We start from the raw sequence: 19,019 nt of genomic DNA, 5'->3' as shown, positions 1-19,019 counted from the left end.
ATCATATTCGAAGGTGATGATGGAGATCCAATAGTTTAATCGAACCCTAAATACATACATAAACAAGTTCCATATACCAAAATGTGATGACAAATGCGCTTATAATTGAAAAATCACTTAAATTTCATAATAAATTAAACAAACATTTTAAAAATTACCTTGAACACGAGTATAATACGAATCAAAATCATCACCATCAGGAGCAACTTTAGCAGTCCAAAATTGATAAGATCATTAAACTGAATCTGCAACCTGGATCTAATCTTACAAATCAATTGTTTATATCCTTTTAATCAATTTAGATCGAAAGAAGAAAACTCAAAATCAAATTTGTAACCATTCTCTCATTTTCTCTCTCTCGATCTGTACTTCTCAATCTCTCTCTCTCGATCCATCTCCATCTCTGTTTTAGCAACTTCTTACAAATGAAAAACGGGAAAAGGGTTACTTTGGGAATATTTTATTTTGTTTAAATGACGTCAACAAATGAATTTATTTCAATGACCCTGACATTTTCTGTTTTGACCCTCTCTTTTAAGTGGGCTCGAAAATTGGAAACTCTTCTCAAGCCCAAGGTCAAGAGAGTAAGATAGAGTGAGGAGAGGGTCAAATACTGCCCACTTGCGAATTTCAAACATTTGAAATTATCATCTAATTCATCTCATGCGGTCATGGAATTTTTTGATTTTTTTTTTGCCTACAGATCCGGATTTTAAGGTACCGGATGGACTAACTGTTTGGTTTTTCCCACTGTGGGTTTTAACTCCACTAATTAGTGAGGGTCCATATAGATGGATATTTTTACCTCCATACCATGTGGATACTCCACTAATTAGTGAGGGTCCATAAGGAGTATCCACATTAAGTTATGGATGTTTTTACCTCCATACCATAGGAATTGCCCTAAAAAGCAAGCAAATCGCTCATTTAAGGTGGTCTATTTTGTCTTGGAGGGAACAGAGCCGAAAAGAAGGTTCGCTTCTTTGCATATTGATATGGTGGGAGAACACTGAAAAGCAAAAGGTTGTATTACCATATGTATGCAAGGAACCAGTTTGATTGATTTACAATATCTGCAGTAACAAATACAAGGTCAAAATTTGTAACTTAAACAAATGACGGCAAGCTCAGAAATTCAGAATAAATAAGTTTACAGAGTAACTAAAGATTGTCGGCAATCAGTGTTGTAAACCAAATGCCGCGAGATCGAAGTCCCAGACTCATATACAGCAGTTTGAAAATATTCACAAATTTTAATAATCGAATCAAGGAAAGAGTTAATCCTACAATCACTAAATCATATATACACAAGAGAAGAAGCAGAATCCAATGAACGGTATGTACATGATTAGAGTGTAAATTTAACATCTCATTCCCACCCAAGACATAAGAGTCTACTCTCTATTCGCATTTGTGTATATATATATATAATATGTGCTGTATTTACACTTGGGGGTTTTCTTCTTCTTCTTCCATCATGTCTTGTGTCAGCACATCAGGATCAGGAAGGAGGTGGTGAATGGATGGTGGTGTCAGGTAACATGGCTACTGTCACGACAAAATATTCACAGCCAATTGGAAGATTGTAAGGGTTTGTAATAGTAGTAGATGCCGTACCAAGAGGTAATCGCTGGGGCATAGCAGAGGTCGCGTCAGGGCTTAAGTTTTCTACTTGATCCAAACATTGCTCAGATCGGAGTGGTACGGAAGTTTTCACAGTTCGTCGTTCTATGTGCACAATCTGCCCTAGAATGTAAGTGGGTCTGCTAGGAAGGTGTTCTACAAAGAGGGCCACAGATTCAGTGGAGAGGTAATAATTGGGGCAGCTTCGGTTAATTGCTTCGTAATGCGCAGCCTTGTTGAGGACAAATGCAGCTATCTCATGGACTTCGAAACGACCAAAAGATATTTTCTCCTTGTTTGCCTGTTATGAGACAACACATCAGATCAAAGTGGATCAAACATCAACTATGTGCTCCAAACATTAATTGTATTTACCCAAACTTTTGGAGATATAAAGTAATTAATCTGAACAAGGGAACTACTTACTTGCTTTTCGAGCTGGTGCTTTGAATACAAGCTTTTTACCAACTCTTTCTTCTCTTCCAACTCCTTTGTGAGGTGTCCATGTGCAGCTTCGGCCCTAGAGCACCTTTCCATAAGTTCTGCACGGTGCCGAGACAGAAAACTCACTTTATCTGCGAGGACCCGGATACAAGCTCTAAACTCAGCAGTACCCTCATCTTCGTTATCATTAGCAGAGCTGAAAATAAGAATTTGTGTACACGCCATCAGGAATATAATCCAAACTTGAGTTCAAAGCTATACCAACTGAAATCTCCAAATCATAAATCACGGGAAACAACAGCACAGGAAACCATATAGATAGAGTAGGTAATTTGATGCAAAGAATAGTACGAGGAAACAGAACACCTGCAAAGACCCCCTTCGGAAGGGGCTGATTTACAAATTTCTAGAAGGCACAGATGCAAGACAGATTCATAGCAGGAAATATTATTCAATAAATGATGGTAATAGTATATGTTTATAATAACACTTTAGAAGTTCTAAAAACTGAAGTCACTCAAACAATGCACATCCTCATACAACAAAACCAAGGATAAGCAACATTAAGTTGTAGTTGCACCGATTATGGTTCATTATTTTTTAAGCAAAGCAATCCAAGAAATCTCAACAAACAACATGATGTACTTCCCAGACTTCGATTGTATTATAGTTTTCAAATTCATTTGTAGATCAAAAATAAAATATGGTGTTTGAGACATTTTAAGCAAATGTTCCAGATCAACCTTGGGAAGCAATAAGCATCAAACAAGCGAACTTACTTTGCCAAAGAGAAAGACAAGGCCCGCAAGGAGTCAACAAAGCTAGCAACTCCACCCGAAGCCGTGACGCAGCTCTTCAATCTTTCAAAAAGGCCACGTATTTTAACAGCAGAGGCACGCAATGTACTATACTCTGAAGCCCTCCTATCAGCCGCACAGAGATGAGTATGGGCTTCCTCTCTTGCTTCATGCAGGCAATTCTCCAAATGAGCACAATTCATCTACTTGTTCAGGAGAAAATGCATCAGAATATGCGCCACACAATATTTGTAAATTAGAAAATATAGAAGGATTTGATGAAGGATATGAATATTACTATTGCACATTAGTTCAGACACCAGATTCAGGATGAGTATGATGGCACAATCTACTTTAAATAAACAGGAAATGATGGTAGACATACTATATCGCGTATATTGCATAGCACTTCATATGAAGCATGAGGTAAGAACCTCCTTTGACCATGAAATACCAATAAGTTGTATCGCGGATACTTAACCACGAACTTTGTAGCATAATTCAAGAATGTTAATCCGAGGTAAGTAGGATTAAGAACATCCGGACCAAGGTTGGTGCTATTCAAAACAAGCTAGTACTCATGAAAAACAAATTCACTATCAGTGATCTAAGGCACTTGTATGTTGGTGCACACTAAACCTGTTCATATTTATAAGCCTTGATATAACTAGAGCTAATACGTTATTCGCTCAACGGATCAACATCCATACGAATCTTACGAATGATTTAGGCCTTAGAAAACATTATCAAAACCTCAAACTAAGTAATTTTCAGGGTTTCATGTCCTATAAGTAGAACACAGGTAGACCATGAAAATACCCAAAGCCTATTAGTATTAAACTATAAATGTGAAAGATTATTTGTACAGTTTCACCTCACTTTCAACTCAACACATGTCCAGCACAAGAGATATGGTTAAGATTTAGGAACGACAACTACCATTTATCATAGCTTTTGATCTTAACGATAATATAGAGACATGTGAATGGTAAAGATAATATAAGGAACTAGGCTTTGCTTATCCCTTCTCTCTGATGTGAATCCTAACTAGATTGTACTGGTAACCAAAACATCAAAAGATAAACACTTTTAAAATTATATTTCATTCGTGATGGACCCAACACGAGGAAGTATAATTTAAAACATGTGCAATTTAAATGTATGATTCGGCAATACAAAAGCAGATTATATCAAAACAACCGTTGACAGTTGAAAAAATTCATCATACGAGGAAAAATACCTGAGACTCATCTAAGAGCTTCCTGCTGATATCCAATTCCCTCCTGAGATTAGCAACCTCCTCTAGCACAGCTTCGAGCTTGGTTTCTGTTTCAGTACACTGGTTTGACTTGTCAGCAAGTGCATTTTGCAGTTTCAACATTACATCACTACTCAATTCAGTAGTTGAGACTTCTTTAGCAGCAGTTTCAGATGTAAATATATTAAGAGGCTCTGTCATGCTCCCAGAAGTAGACCCACTCTCTAACCCAAAACCCATCTTCTTTTTCTCACATTTTTCATGTACTTGCAAATCATCTCGATGTGGTTCCATCATTGATGAATCTAACTGCAGATTAAGCGGGCCGACAGAATCTGTCATATTCTCATCAACACCTTCTCGGGTTTTGCTCGGTTGCTCATGCAAAGATGCAGAAGTACAAGAGACCTCATCCATGGGCTCGCTCAATATGTCAGGCCTGTTTGCTTCTCCCTCCTCTGAAATTTCAGACTTACAGTCCTCCGCCTTTATAGTTGATATAACAGAATCAGAAACATCCTTACCAAGTGTAGTAAGCTTCTTCCCTTGCAAGTATTGATCAGACAATCTTTGTTCCAATTCTTGAATGCGTTTTTCATATGATGTGCACTGCATCTGCTTCATCTTTATCATAGACTGGAGATGTTTCCCATATTCATCTTTCAGTTGCAAGGCTTCAGAAGTTTTCTCAGCTGCGCTTTTAAGTATGCTCTCTAGTTTACTGTCATCTAGTGACTCATACTCCAGCTGTGGATTGAACGAACAAATTCGTGCCAGAGCGGAAGCAAGATCAGCTTTCAGCCTTGCATTCTCAACTTCCATCTTGCTAGTTCCAGCAATTTCCACCGACCCATAGACCTCGAGGAATTCCTCAGGACTACATTTCTCAGCAGTAATAACACTAGTGTCTTCAGGTTCAACCAATTGAGAACCATCATTAGACATGGCAAAGGAAGTCCTTGATGATCCATGTTTATCTGACTTAGAGGACATGCCCAGTAAACACTCAGGGGCATAGCGGTCAACTTCGGCTATATCAATATCAAGCAAGTTAGAATCAAAAGGAGCGATATTAACATCACACTGGTTAGGAGTATCAAACAATCCCATTGATGACAGTATATCCCGGGGTATGTAAGCACTCTGCAGTTTTAAGAACTCCTCCCGTCTTCTCACCTCAGCTTCCCTCTTTGTTGCAAGTCTTTCGGCCAACTGCCCAGCCATACCCATGTAAAGCTTCATAGACGCTTTCCTCCTCACTATTTCAGCGAGGCAGGCCCTATATGCAGGACCAATACCGCGTACCAATTTTAAATCTGCAAATAGATCATCCTGGCGTGCCATGGCCTCTTTGAATGCTGGAAACTGTAGGCGAAGATCTCTGATGGTAAACTGAATGTATGCTACCTTTTGCATGCAGTTATGCACAAAGACGTTCATCTCATCCTTCCTACCTTTGCAGAACTCAAGTAGCTTCGAAACTGCACGGTCACAAGCCTGCATTGTTGGTAAGTGACTTTTGTCATGGACATCGTACATAGGACCTAAAGCGGAAACAGCATCATGAGGACGAATTGAGGCAGCCAATTGGGAGCTCAAACAATCATCAACGAGCTTCTTCACAGTGTTGACGTCTTTGCTGCACAGAACATAAATAAGTGTAGTTGGTGATGTAAACTGCATTGTTATATTCCACAACAGTAGAACACATCAGAAACATTAAGTTTGCACTTGACATTCTCTAAGTAGGAATAGGATGACGACGACTAAGACTACCTGAGGTTGCCTTGTCAACTATGACCTTTCTTGAATGTTCATGTAGAGTTTCCCACCTAAACGGCAATTTTCTCTTAGTCATTGTTTGTATGTTAGTGTTTATTTTTAGTGTATATTGTAGGTTGATATAGGTATTGTGTACCAAATGATTTCCTACATAAAGAAACAAAATCTTGGCAACCAAGGAAAAATAAGCAAGTGAAAGCATATATAGAGTAAAAACAAACTAACCTCAACGACTGCATTATACTCTTTTGTTCATTGACATGTTTCTGAGAATCTCTGATCATCAATTCTAAGTCTCTGGTAGCTGTTAGAGACTTGGCGGAGAATAAATCTTCAACTCTTTGCTTCAATTCATTAAACATCTGTTTAAGTTGTGAAACTTTGGTCTCAAATTGCCTATGGGAGCTGTTGCAACTCTCAGCCCATTTCCACAAATTCTTCTCCTTGACAAAATCCACCAAACACTTGCGTGTTTCAGTCTGTAAAGAAGGATGAAGCTTACATGCTCTCAATTTCTCAATATCTCGTCCAAAATTAAGTAAAAGATCTGAATGATATCGATGCTGCTGTGTAAAGCATTTCATGAAATCAGTGTACATTTGCTGTATCATTCGATAATAATGATCCATACTACCACGAGCAGTTTCCAACGCCCTCTCTTGAACCATCTGTTCTCTTAGAAACCGCTCACAAATCTCAATTTTTGATTGTGTGTGATTATATATAGAACGACCACAGTGAAAATGGTAACGGAATTGGCGCTCATAAGAAGGTAATGCTTTTAGAGCAGGATCTGAAGCATCGTCCAAAGGATGCGCATTTCTCGATGAAGATGGCGATGGAGGGCTAGGGAATTCTGGGAGATTCACTTGTTCTGGTGCTGGAGGAGGCGAATCATTGAGTAATCTGGCTCGATTGTAGAGAAATACCTCTCGATCATCAGAAGGGAGTTTGTAAGTTGACAAAGGTCTTTGGGGTTCTAGTTTCATATCAAGACAAAGAAGAAGTTGGTCGTTGAAATTAATGGAGGAAACTGATTCCATGTATTTCTGGACTGATTCAACTAAGGTTGACTCATCAAAATCAAGCTCAAATGAGTGCCCATTCTCTGCTATATGAAGTAGTAACTTCCTTCCAGGAACAAAACCCTCTGTCAAATTTGAACTCATCTTATCCCCAAATTCAAATTCAACTTTTCTTTCCCAAATCTAATTTTAGTTGTCACCAGAAAAACCAATCCAATTTCACTTGGATTTTCAGAGTCAAACACTTAAAAATAAAAAACTAAATTTTGTATTTAGAATCACAGAAAGAAAACCCTAATTCACTACGATTTCCCCAAATTATCCGCCAAAACAGTACCCTTATATATTTAAATCCAATCAACAGAAATCCCAAACCATGACAGCAAACCCTGAAGTTATCTTGTTCTTCCTGCTCACATAAAATTCAATCCAAAATAATTCTTTCTTTTTTTCACCTAGTTTTATCTAGTTCTAGTTTTATGTGAGAAAAGAAGAAGACCCAGAAGAAAAGAGAGAATGAATGAAGAGATCACCGACTAAAAAAGAAAAATAATAATAATAATAATTTTGTTTTTCTAATCGCAATCTTAAGATAGTAAGATACTTCCTCACGACTAGAAATAATAATCCGAAAGTAAAAAATAATCGATTCCGTGTATGATTATGCTAACAAAATCATTTTGATGGGCAACAAAAATAATCCCTCTTCGAAATTTTTAGGGTTTGTTTATGGTTCGGTTTCTTCAAGTAAAAGATAAGAAGAAAGAAAGAAAGAGTTCCCTTCTGCGAAAGTTACCTACACCCTCCCCTTCCGAAACACACTTCTAGTTGGTATCTCTTTTAGCAGAAGGAGACCTCCCTCACTCTCTCTTCAGCAACGACACCTCTGACCTCTCTCTCTCTCGAGTTTTGACGAGTCCAAATCTGTTCACACTCCTCTAACGAGTGTATATTTCACATATTTTTCTGATTAGTTGATTAGTTAACTGATGGTCTCGTTATCCTTCATGTTTAGAATCATGATTCTCGTTACATAATTCCCTAAACTAAATCAAGAGAAAAGATTAAAATGTGAAATATACACTCGTTAAAGAGTGTGCACGAATTCACACTCAGTTTAGACTCTGTTTAATTTAATAATAATGCTGCTATTGAGGAATTTGTATGATGTGACTTTTTATACAGACACTAGTGTTTGCTGATCTGTGTCGTTCGTTTGTTATGTGTCGTTCGTTCGTTATGTGTCTTTGTTGACAAGGTAGGAAAGGTGGGCCTACCTAATATTTTCGGGCAGTGATAGACATCCCGCGGGCCCAATCCCGCGAGTTGTCCTGCAGGAGACAAAGTCTCGTAAACCTAGTGGCTCAGCGGATTTATAAGGGTGGGTTAAGTATGGGTCCCACCCCCTCTCTCACATTCCCTTTTTACGGGATGGCCCGCGGGAGCTAAATCATTTCCGAATGTTTCCTAATTAAGCTGAAAGACTCAGTGAGTCAGCGTCTCTTTTGAATTTGAAATTCATATCTGGTGTCTGGTCCAGATTAATAGTTAGAATAAATATGATGTTGATCACATTATATTTATATCTAAATCAATTAAATGTTCCTAAACATATTGCATGTTAGTATAGAGTCACTAATTAATTCTAGTTGCAGTATTCATCAGTTGAATACCTAAAAAATACACTAATGTCCACTTACAGGATCCATGGATTTTCTCAGCTGATTTCCATGGAGCAGTGAGGAATTTTTAACTTTCGGACACATGGGCACCCCCGAGTAAGCCCCGAGTAAAAAGTGCGGGTGTCTTTAATAATAATGCTCAAAAGAACATCCAAAAACATGGAACAACAAGGATATGGAAGTTTGATCAAAGAAGGAAAAGAAAAAGAGATAAAATATTAATTAAATAATTTAAAAATAGGAAAACCAAGAGGTGGGGCCCACATGGCCGTCCGGACTCCGGCTAGATGTGTGCCGGTTTTGGCCGGTTCCCCACTTATTTTCCTTATTTTTTATATTATTTTATTATTATTAAGGTTTCCTCTTTCAAGGACTTCCTCTTTCTATCAAAACTCCTTATTTCCATATCTTTTCAAATCTTACTCCATGGACCATATGGTTAGCAAAGCAATCGGTCCCGCAACCATCAGGTCTTTCTACCATGAGAAATATTAAAATAATATTATTCTAATATTTTTAATGATTTGTCATTCAACCAAGATTAAGAGTTTCAGTTAAACTCAGAGTCTTCATAAAATATTAAAATAATGCTCGAAAGTCTCAGGATTGGTCCGCGGACAGCATGGCGACACGGGCATGCCCCCATGACCGGTCATGGTCGTCCCTTTGGCTTGCAGTAGCCGGTCCCATCTTTTTCAGTGATTAATGACCTAATTAATCATCCACAGTTCATATTTGGTTCAAACTCTTTCCTGGAATTGGGAAGATGATCCATTCACCATCAGATGGTCCCACGGCCACCAAGGGCCAGTTTCACACCCCTTGGTCAGTCCCGCTTCTCTTCATAATTAGGTTTTACTACCTAATGCTCAGTCAAGCACTGTTTTAAAAATGATTAAACAACAATTAATCATCCTTTCACCAACTGCTCTACTAAGGACTTGGTGAATGCTCAGTCGAGCATCTAAGCACTACATGGTCGGTCCATCACCCCATATTGTCGGTCCCTCTCTCCTCTTGATTCTCAGTTGATCATACATGATCAAAATTAGGGTTTCGAACCTAATGCTCTGTCTAGCATAATTCTGAACAGGTTCAAACACTAATAATTTTGTGTTGATCTAGCAATCAACATTTTAATTAATAATTTAATATTCGGTCGGCTACCAATATTTTATTAGTATTTTATTGATTCAACTATCAATTGCTCTACAAAGCAATATTTCTCATGTTGATTCAGCTATCAACATTCGATAATTTCATACTGATCCAACGATCAGTATCTTGTTAGTTCATCAACCAACATTTGGTTCGTCAGTCGATCATTATTTTAATATTATATTCTCTCCTTGTCATTCAAATGACTCATGATATATGGACCGAGATGAACCTTCTATGATCATTCAACAATGATTGTTTTCATGAGACTTCCTATCAAGTGCTCAACGCACCAACATAATGGTTTGTGATCGATCCAACAATCTCATTAACATGTGCTCATTAATTCAAGTCATTTAACCATCATTACTGCTTCAGCTACCATAATGATATGTCATGGTTATCAGTGACTAATTCAATGTCCATGGTCCGCAGAACATGTTGTTTTTCCAGCAAGCACTTCATGATTTATCTATCATGACCTTGAACCATGAACCATTCGGTTCATCGGTTAAGATTCATAGTCTTAGGTCAAAGATTGACCACACATAAAAACGCATCTGCTAAGCAGACTTTCACATGAGACATCAATTCATGTCATATTGGGGAATATCATTAGGGTTTTGGTCTGGAGACCTACATCACGTGTGATGTGAGGCACATCCACGATGAGAAATGTAAGTAAGTCGTGCTGATAATTAAGGAGTAAATGGAAGTGGATGGTCAATCAACCAAGTCTTCCACGCAAAGTGGAAGTGGTTTTTGCACGTTCTCCCACTTTCCCATTCTTCCACTTCCTTCAACTATCACCACTTACAGGAGATCGATGTGCTGCAATAAATAGGTTTTTCAACCTATGGTTTGATAAAAGAACTAAGAACAACAACATTCGAGTAAGGCTCATCACTGTCAATTATTAAACACTTACAGACAATTTTTATCGTTTACACAGAGAATTCATCTTCTAAGCAGTTCAATACATCACATCATTGATCAATCTGCATTGATCTCCACACATTCTCAGCTTCTCTCCCTACAAACCTACCCTTCTCCTCCTCTTGTGACCGAATTGAACCTGGAAAAACCATTGTCTTGGTTTAGGCCAGGGTCCTATAGATTAGTCTCTCGAACTCAAAGTACTCCCGTGAAGTGCATTTGTTTAAAGGTTTAGGCGATTTTCTACTTCAAGTACTTGCCCCTCCACCACTTTTTACCAAAAAACAAGCAGGTCGTTTTTACCTACAAACACTAGGTACTGGAGATTAGTTTCTCGTTGGTTCATCATTAGATTTGAGTTTTGTAGTTGAAAGTCAATCTAAATCCATTGTTTAGGAGGTGGTGGTGTTGTTGCTTGTGGCGGATTAGCTGGAAGTATAAGAGGTGGTGCTGGAACTGGTGGCGGGGTTACTCTTCTTAATCTGTAAACTCCATTTTCCACCTATCAAAACCAAGCCAAACCAATTTGATAGATCTGTTAATGGTAACGACTGACATGACAGAGCTGGTGGTGCTAGTTGTAGTGGAGGCAATCGAGATGGTGGTGGTGGTGATGGGAGCGATAAAGATAGTAGTGGTGGAAGCGATGGAGGCGACGAAGATTTTTCTTATGTGTTATTAGACATAAAGAAGAAGAAGAAGAAGAAGAAGAAGAAGAGATGAAAGGTTAAATAAGGGATTATTGAATTACATTTTTAATGAAAATTTCAGTTATATCTCAAGGGGTATTTGTGAAGTTTTTTAAGGGTAGCATAAAAAAGAGGGGTATTTATTTAATTTCTAAAAAAATAAATAGGTCATCTATTGAGTGGCCATTAGAGATCTAATCTTCACGGGACAATAAATATTCTTGGTTCCGCCTATTTTCCACCCATATTAGAGATCTAAAAAATGAATGAATTAAGTATCCACGTAATTTGTGCATCTTAATCCATCTTTCATTCATGATCTAGTTGTGACAAATTCAGAATTTGCTCAGAATTTTCTATAGCTTTAAACTTCTACCTCTTATTTGAATATATGGTTTTCAACTGTTTTGAAACATCGATTGGTTCTTGAACAGTGAAGTTTTAATGTTGACTAAGAACGACACTAATTATTTCCTTTATGAACTCTATAGGGAAGTTGCTTGATCTTACAAACAATTACTTTCCCAATTGTCTTTTATCATTTTATTTTTAATTCTGGTTTAATGGAAAGCTAATCTCTTGCTTTTTAGCCTCAGTTGTTGCCTTAGCAGGTATTTTCGGTGTTGGATTTGGAGCAGTAGTGTTTTTCCTATTACAGTTGTGTTTCCTTCATAAACAGTTGTGTTTCTTTCATAAACAATTGTGTCACTCCATTTCTTCAACATGAGTATTATTGGGACAGTGTTTCAGTAATAACAGTTGTGTTATTTGCTAATATATCTTTCTATGCTATCAACCACCTAGATCTCCACTCCAAGGCTCATGATTTTTTCTTCAAAAGCAATCAGTCAAATGAAATCCTTAGTACCATTGGGAGTTTCACCATGAATCCATCCTCCATATGCAGGTTTGCTCAAGACAAGGGTAAATTGGGAAACCCTCCCGTGCCGCAATTATGGCCAATTCATAAATGTGAAACTTCAGTTACTAAACTAAAGGTAAATCATCCGGCTGTATATCATGTCAGTTACCTAAAATCCTTCCATATTCCTTCTCGAAAATTCTCCTTCCCATTCTATCTCATAAAACCAACCTTAAGTTCTTATTAGGGCCAGAACATCTTAAACTTTATCTCACATGAAATACGTTGTGCTTAATGGCTTCAAGTTCTCAATCCCAAATCGCATCCATCTCAAAAATCATGCAAAGAACTACCATCCATGGGAATTTACCAATTCCTTCAAGAAGAACTCTTAACTCTGTTGAGGAAATAGATACTGCTGCATCCAACCTCATAGGAAAAATTATAGCAAATGGTAAACTGGACATTCAGAAAGTCAAGAAAGATGTTGTAATAATCTGGAGTACATACAAAAACTTAGAGATTAAATTTATGGATATAAATCTCTTTGTCTTCAAGTTTAGCAGTAAAGAAGATATGGATGAAGTCTGGAGTAATCAACCCATGGAATATCCTTGACCACCTTCTGGCGCTTCAAGTTTACAACTCTAATACGATTTTATCTGACTACAAATTCATGCACCAAATTTTTAATGTTCAATTCAAAAACCTGGAGTTGGAACATCTGGATAGTGATATCGTTGAGAAGATGTGCAAAGATATTGGTAGACCAGTGGAAAAAATTCACCTGGGAGGAAGAAGGCAAGTGGGAAAAACTATTGCTGCTAAGATTGAAGTTGATCTCAGTAAGCCGCTCAAAAGAGGTACTTGGCTACTAAATGCTAGGAAGCAAGAAGTCTGGATAAGATACAAATATGACAAGCATCCAAGGAAAATATGTCGTAAATGCTTTGTCATAATTCATAAGGAAGAAGATTGTGAAGATTTTTCTCATCAACACATGATCTTGAGGTTCAATACAGGGGAATGGAATGATTATTATGCTAAACATAAGCATCTTATAGAAGAATAACAAGAGTCTGAAGCTCAACAAGCTAATTTGAATCAATCTGCAAACTCAAATAGCTCTGTGAATAAGTGTATGGTCATTGAATCACAAAGCTTTGTAGTAGGGTCTTTTGATGATCCTCAGCATTCTCAAGCCCGATCACAAAAGAGAAATAAAAGAAGCATTAATGATACCGCATCGGTTCTATCTCATTCTTCTCAAACCACCATCGCTCTCAGAGAAATCCCCAATACAAACTCCATCCATCAAAATCACACCCTTCTTCTTGAAAATCCCCTTTTCGCTAGAAGTGGAGATGATAATCGTATAGAAGATGTTGGTTCGCTTCTCAATAGTACTGATATTGATATGGACGCTATGGAAGGAATATGAGTTGAATCCACCACTGAGAATTGAGAAACTAAGGTCCAACTGGTGGCTGTAAATCAGATACTCTTCAAAACCCTTAATATTTACATCCTGGTTTTGTGTTTAATTCGCTTAAATTCTTTTTTTTCTTTGTTCAAAATTTATAATTTTAGGGTTTCTCAATTTTTGTTAGGGTTCCCAACCTCAAAATTGATACACCTAATTAGAACGATTGATCGATTTGATTGCTTGCTTTCTTTAATTCAATCATTTTTTGAGACCCAAAATTTGTTCAATTGCAGTATTTGTTCTGTTTACATTTCTCCTCTTGATATAATTGTCATAGGTAAACACTCTAATATGTATGATAATTTTCTTGTTCGCACTAATAACGTGTTCAATTGGTTCTGTGGGTTTGTTATTCTCTATTATTGGTTCATCTGTATGTGTTTATTAATTTTGTGGAGTTTCCTTACCTTCCAATTGCCTATCGATAGTCTTAGCTTAATTTCATCCATCAGTTTTTTTTTTCTGAATCACGTTACTTTATTAATGAAAAAGAAAGTTTAGACAAATACAAGAATTGAAAAGAAATCAAAAGTCAACTTCATAGGCTTGAAAACAAAAAATAAGAAGAATAAACATGATCCTAACAAAATCTGTAGTATTCCACATTTGGCATTTCTATTCTTGCCAAGAAGCTAGGCCTCCCATAGTGTAACTGTCTTGTCCTGCTGCCATTCTACCCCCCCTTTTGCAGCCGTGTCAGCTGAAAAATTCACTTCTCTGAAGCAGTGACAGAATGTTATTGAGTTAAGCTTGTTCACAGCCTTCTGCCACCTTATTCTGACAAACCAGAGCATTTTATTCTCTGCAAACTCAGAAATAACAGTTCTAGAATCTGAGTTAATGATTATGTTTTGTAATTCCCAAGCCACAGCCAGTTCAGCTGCACTAATAACTGCATACACCTCAGCTACGTAGTTGGATGCAATGCCAATTCCTCCAGAAAGAGTCCCCATTACTTGACAGAGATGATCTCTTACAACAACACCAAATCCAACAGCACCTGGGTTTCCAAAGGAGGCTCCATCACAACAAAAGAGAACAAAACCATCCTTTGGTGTTATCCAATAACAAGTTTTTAATGCATTGAAACTTAATTCTTCTTGGACCAAGGTTTAAGAAAAGAATTATCTGATTGTCATAATCTTGATTCCATTTATTACCTTTCATTCTCAGTCCCCCTTCACATACAGTCTTCTTGATATTGCATTTAAAGCTCTGAATATTGGGATTTACCTGCTCAAAAAACTTTTTATTTTTTGGAACCAGAGTTCTTTGACGATTGAGCTAGCAGCAATAATCCAACATTGTTTGATCATGGGACTCTTATTGTTTGCACAGTTCCATATATCTTCAAAAGTTATTGGAATGTTGAACTTGAAAATAGAGCATACCCAATTCCAAATTTCAATGCTAAATTTGCACTCTTATAAAAGATGATTCATATTGTCTTGATTTTCTTCACAAATGCAGCACCTTGAGACCATATCATAACCATTCTGAACCATTTTTACATCATCAACAAAAACTCCTTGAACAATCTTCCACGGGTTACTTGCTATATTTGGATGAAGATATGAATTCCATATAAATTTGTGTCCATGCCAATGAGGTTTTTTATTCCTTAAGATGTCTATAGCTGAAGAAGTTGAGAATGTACCTTTTATATCAGCTTTCCGAACCAAATAATCTTGACCTACTCCAAGTTCAGGCAGTGTATAAGATGAAAGCATTTGTTTTATTTCATCTGGAATGCTCCATTCTCCATTGAGGATAATATCTGCTATCTTCATGTTTATATGAGCTTTTACATAGTCAGTATAACCAATGTCTTCAATAAGAGGTGAATCACTGATCCAAGAATCAAACCATAATGATACTTTATTACCATCTCCTAGGCACCACCTGACATTTTCCTTTAGATGATCCCAAGCCCATTTTAGTCCTGGCCAAATGGATGATAACTGCCAATTGTTCTTCCATTGCCCATGCTTATCCTGGAATTTGGATTTTAAGAATAATGCCCATTCTTCTCCAGATTTGATAATTCTCCATAGCATCTTCATGAGCAGTGCTCTGTTAAGAACTTCTAACCTTTGAATACCCAATCCACCTTCATTGTATGGAGAACATACCTTTTTCCAAGATAGAATGGTATATTTTCTAGTTTCTCCATCACCAGACCATAGAAAATTTCTAATAATTTTTTCACAAGTTTTAATTACAGAAGAGGGCCACTTATAAATTGACATGTTATATATAGGCACACTGCAGAGCACTGATTTGATTAATACCAGCCTATCATGAAAAGATAGTAGTTTACCTTTCCAAGTAGCCATCTTCTTTTGCAGTAACTCTACCATTGACCATACTGTGGAAATTTTCACTCTCCATGCATGTAAAATAACACCCAAGTACTTGTTAGGTAGTGTAATTCTCTCCATTTGGAACAAATTCTGAATGTACATCTTCCTTTCTTCTGTGGTCCCATCAATGAACAACTTACTTTTATTTTTGTTTATTATTTGTCCTGAACTGAGTTGATAACATTCAAGCAGCTTCATTAAGTTCTCAATACTTTTTTTTGCTCCATTGCAGAAAATGAAGACATCATCAGCAAAGAACATATGAGTTGGGTGTATTCTATTCCTTATCACCATTGGAGTAATCTTGCCTTCAGTCACCATTTTTGAAATATTTCTACTTAAGACATCTTCCATAAGAACAAACAAAGTTGGAGATAATGGATCTCCCTGTCTCAACCCCCTTCCAACAGAAAAGAATCTATTTGGCCCTCCATTAATCAATATAGATATCTTAGCAGATTTAAATAAGGTACATAGCCATTTACACCAAGATTATGAAAACCCATACCTTTTTAAAACTTGAAAAAAGAAATTCCAGCTGACAGAATCATATGCCCGAGATATATCAAGTTTAAGTCCAATGTTACCTCCTCTTCTTTTCTTCTTCATTTCATTTACCATTTCAGAAGCAAGAGCTATTTGATCTTGAATACTTCTTCCTTTTATGTAAGCTGCTTGCTGAGGTGATATAAGCTTCTGCATTAAAGTAGACATTCTTGAATTGATGATTTTAGTGAAGATTTTAAAGCTTACATTACTTATACCAATTGGTCTAAATTGATTAGGAGATCTAGCACCTTCAACTTTTGGAAGTAAGACAAGAAAATTTGAATTCAGGCCTTTTGGGATAAATCTTCTTCTCCAGCAAAATTGAACTGCATTTACAACATCATCCTGTATAATTTACCAACAAGATTTAAAAAACTGCCAGTGAATCCATCTGGCCCTGGAGAGCTGTCTGGATCCATATCAAATAATGTTTGCTTGATTTCCTCAGCTGATGGGATAGCATCGAACATTTCTTGGTCTTCATCAGTTATTATTTTTGGAATCACATCAAGTAATGAACTTGTTATCTCCACTTCTCTAAATTTAAATTTCTGCTCAAAATGATTAATGAGTGCCTCCGCAATTTTTCCTTGATCAGTAATAATGTCATTGTTTGCATCTTCTAACTCTCCAATAAAATTTCTGGCCTGACTTTAAGATTAACATGGAAGAAACCTGTATTAGCTGATCCCTCCTTTACCCATTTGATTCTAGATTTCATCTTCATCATAGTATTCAACTGAACTTCCTTAGAATTTAAATCATTTTCTGCTTCCACAAGACTGTTTAATAAAGTTTCATTCAAAGGATCTATATCAGACGAAGTCATTGCTTCTTGCACCTTATTTTCTGCTTCTTTAATCTTCACATTTACATTACCAAATACAGTCCAATTCCATTCAACCAAATTTTTTTTGAGCTTTTTAAGTTTACTTTGAAATACATATGCTGGATCACCAACTACTTCTTCAGACCAACACTTTTTAACTACCTCCATAAAACCAGGATGATCAATCCAAATTTTTTGAAACTTTTGTGACACATTTTTTGGTTTTGGAATGTTGACATTTCCGCCCAAAAGAGGAGAATGATCTGAAGCAATTCTAACACCAACTTTATATTCCCATCCTTCATATTTTTGAAGCCACAAATTATTAAAAAGTGCTCTATCTAAATTGCATAGAATTCTACTTGTACCATGCTGACAATTGGACCAAGAATGATTAAGACCAGTTTTAGGAGCTTGCTGTAATTCACATTTATCCAGACATGAAGAAAACTCAAGCATTGTTCTTGTATTAGCAGGCCTACCTCCAACTTTTTCTTCAGCAGATATATAATAGCATTAAAATCACCAATTGCAAGCCATGGTTTTTTTAATTCACTAATCATTTCCATTTCATACCATAAATACCTTCTTTGAACTGCTCCAACATGAGCATGAATACCAGAAATAAGAGCTCCCCCCATCTCAACTATGATCATCTGACTTGACATTGAAACCACAGAAGGAGTAGGCAAATGTTTATTCCAGAATAACCATATGTTCCCTTTTTTGTTATCCATTGAATTATGAATTACCATAGATTACATTCCAGGAAGATTTAGCTTGTTACAAAAACTTGCACTACAAAAAAATTTTGGTTCAGCAATAAAAACTAAAGCTGGGTTAAATTGATTTACCAAAGTCCACAATTTATTTTGAGCCCTAGTCCTCCGAAGGCCCCTTAAATTCCAAAAAATTATCTTCATACTTGTGGTTGGAGGCCCTTAGTACCTCATTTTCCTTGATTTTTCCTAAAATTGTATTTATTTGTAGTTTGAGGAATTTTTACCTTTGGGTCTGCTTGCTGTATTAGTTCATTTGAACTGGATGTTTCCTTTACTGCAGATGGTTTTTGAATAACTTTTTACCAATAAGTGGTAGGAATTCTTTCCTATGAAATTGAGCCATCCTTCCCATTAATGAATTTGATCACACTCTTTTCTACTGTGTTGTCTTCAGCTATTTGTGATATTCTTGTAGGGTCTAAAATAGTTCTTTCTTCAGACATATTAATAACAATTTCTTCTTCAACAACAATATTTAATGAACCAAATCTTCCTGAAGTAATATGAAGTGCAGGTCTGGGATGTGGAGAGATAACATTGTTTGGATTAATGCTTGTTACTGGAGTGAAACAAATATCAAATTTCTCACTATTTGTGGGATGTGGAGTAGCTTGTAGAGTGCTCTTGACTACTTTTTTTTTTCTTTCTGAGGCTCATTAATGTCTTGATTTGATGAAGAACTAAATAGTGGAGAGTTATTGTTGTTTTGTTGGTTACGTGTTTCATTTGACACCTTCTTTGCTTTGCATTCAGA

The 19,019-nt window shown here is 36.7% G+C and overlaps 1 protein-coding gene across 1 annotated transcript; it reads right to left on the bottom strand.

The window, feature by feature from the left end:
- Window positions 1-1,134: 1,134 nt before the first annotated feature.
- LOC113297835 (autophagy-related protein 11-like) lies at window positions 1,135-7,786 on the bottom strand. The gene is made up of 5 exons (XM_026546415.1): window positions 6,130-7,786; window positions 4,105-5,761; window positions 2,847-3,067; window positions 2,050-2,263; window positions 1,135-1,924 (listed from the first exon to the last, which is right to left on the bottom strand). The coding sequence occupies exons 1-5, from the start codon at window positions 7,071-7,073 to the stop codon at window positions 1,502-1,504; spliced, it is 3,459 nt and encodes a 1,152-aa protein (XP_026402200.1). The 5' UTR covers window positions 7,074-7,786; the 3' UTR covers window positions 1,135-1,501.
- Window positions 7,787-19,019: the final 11,233 nt, after the last annotated feature.

The sequence above is a fragment of the Papaver somniferum genome, chromosome 7 (genome assembly GCF_003573695.1).
Source record: "Papaver somniferum cultivar HN1 chromosome 7, ASM357369v1, whole genome shotgun sequence".
Classification (NCBI taxonomy): domain Eukaryota; kingdom Viridiplantae; phylum Streptophyta; class Magnoliopsida; order Ranunculales; family Papaveraceae; genus Papaver; species Papaver somniferum.
This window is presented reverse-complemented; position numbering and strand designations above follow the sequence as displayed.

What these genes read in the sequence shown, in the direction of transcription:
- LOC113297835 (XM_026546415.1), bottom strand. Translation starts at nt 7,073, where the DNA reads ATGAGTTCAAATTTGACAGAGGGTTTTGTTCCTGGAAGGAAGTTACTA. An exon ending in AGTATAATGCAGTCGTTGAG is followed by an intron (nt 5,762 to 6,129) that starts GTTAGTTTGTTT and finishes TGTTCTGTGCAG; the next exon opens with CAAAGACGTCAACACTGTGA. An exon ending in TTGTCTTTCTCTTTGGCAAA is followed by an intron (nt 2,264 to 2,846) that starts GTAAGTTCGCTT and finishes TCTTATTTTCAG; the next exon opens with CTCTGCTAATGATAACGAAG.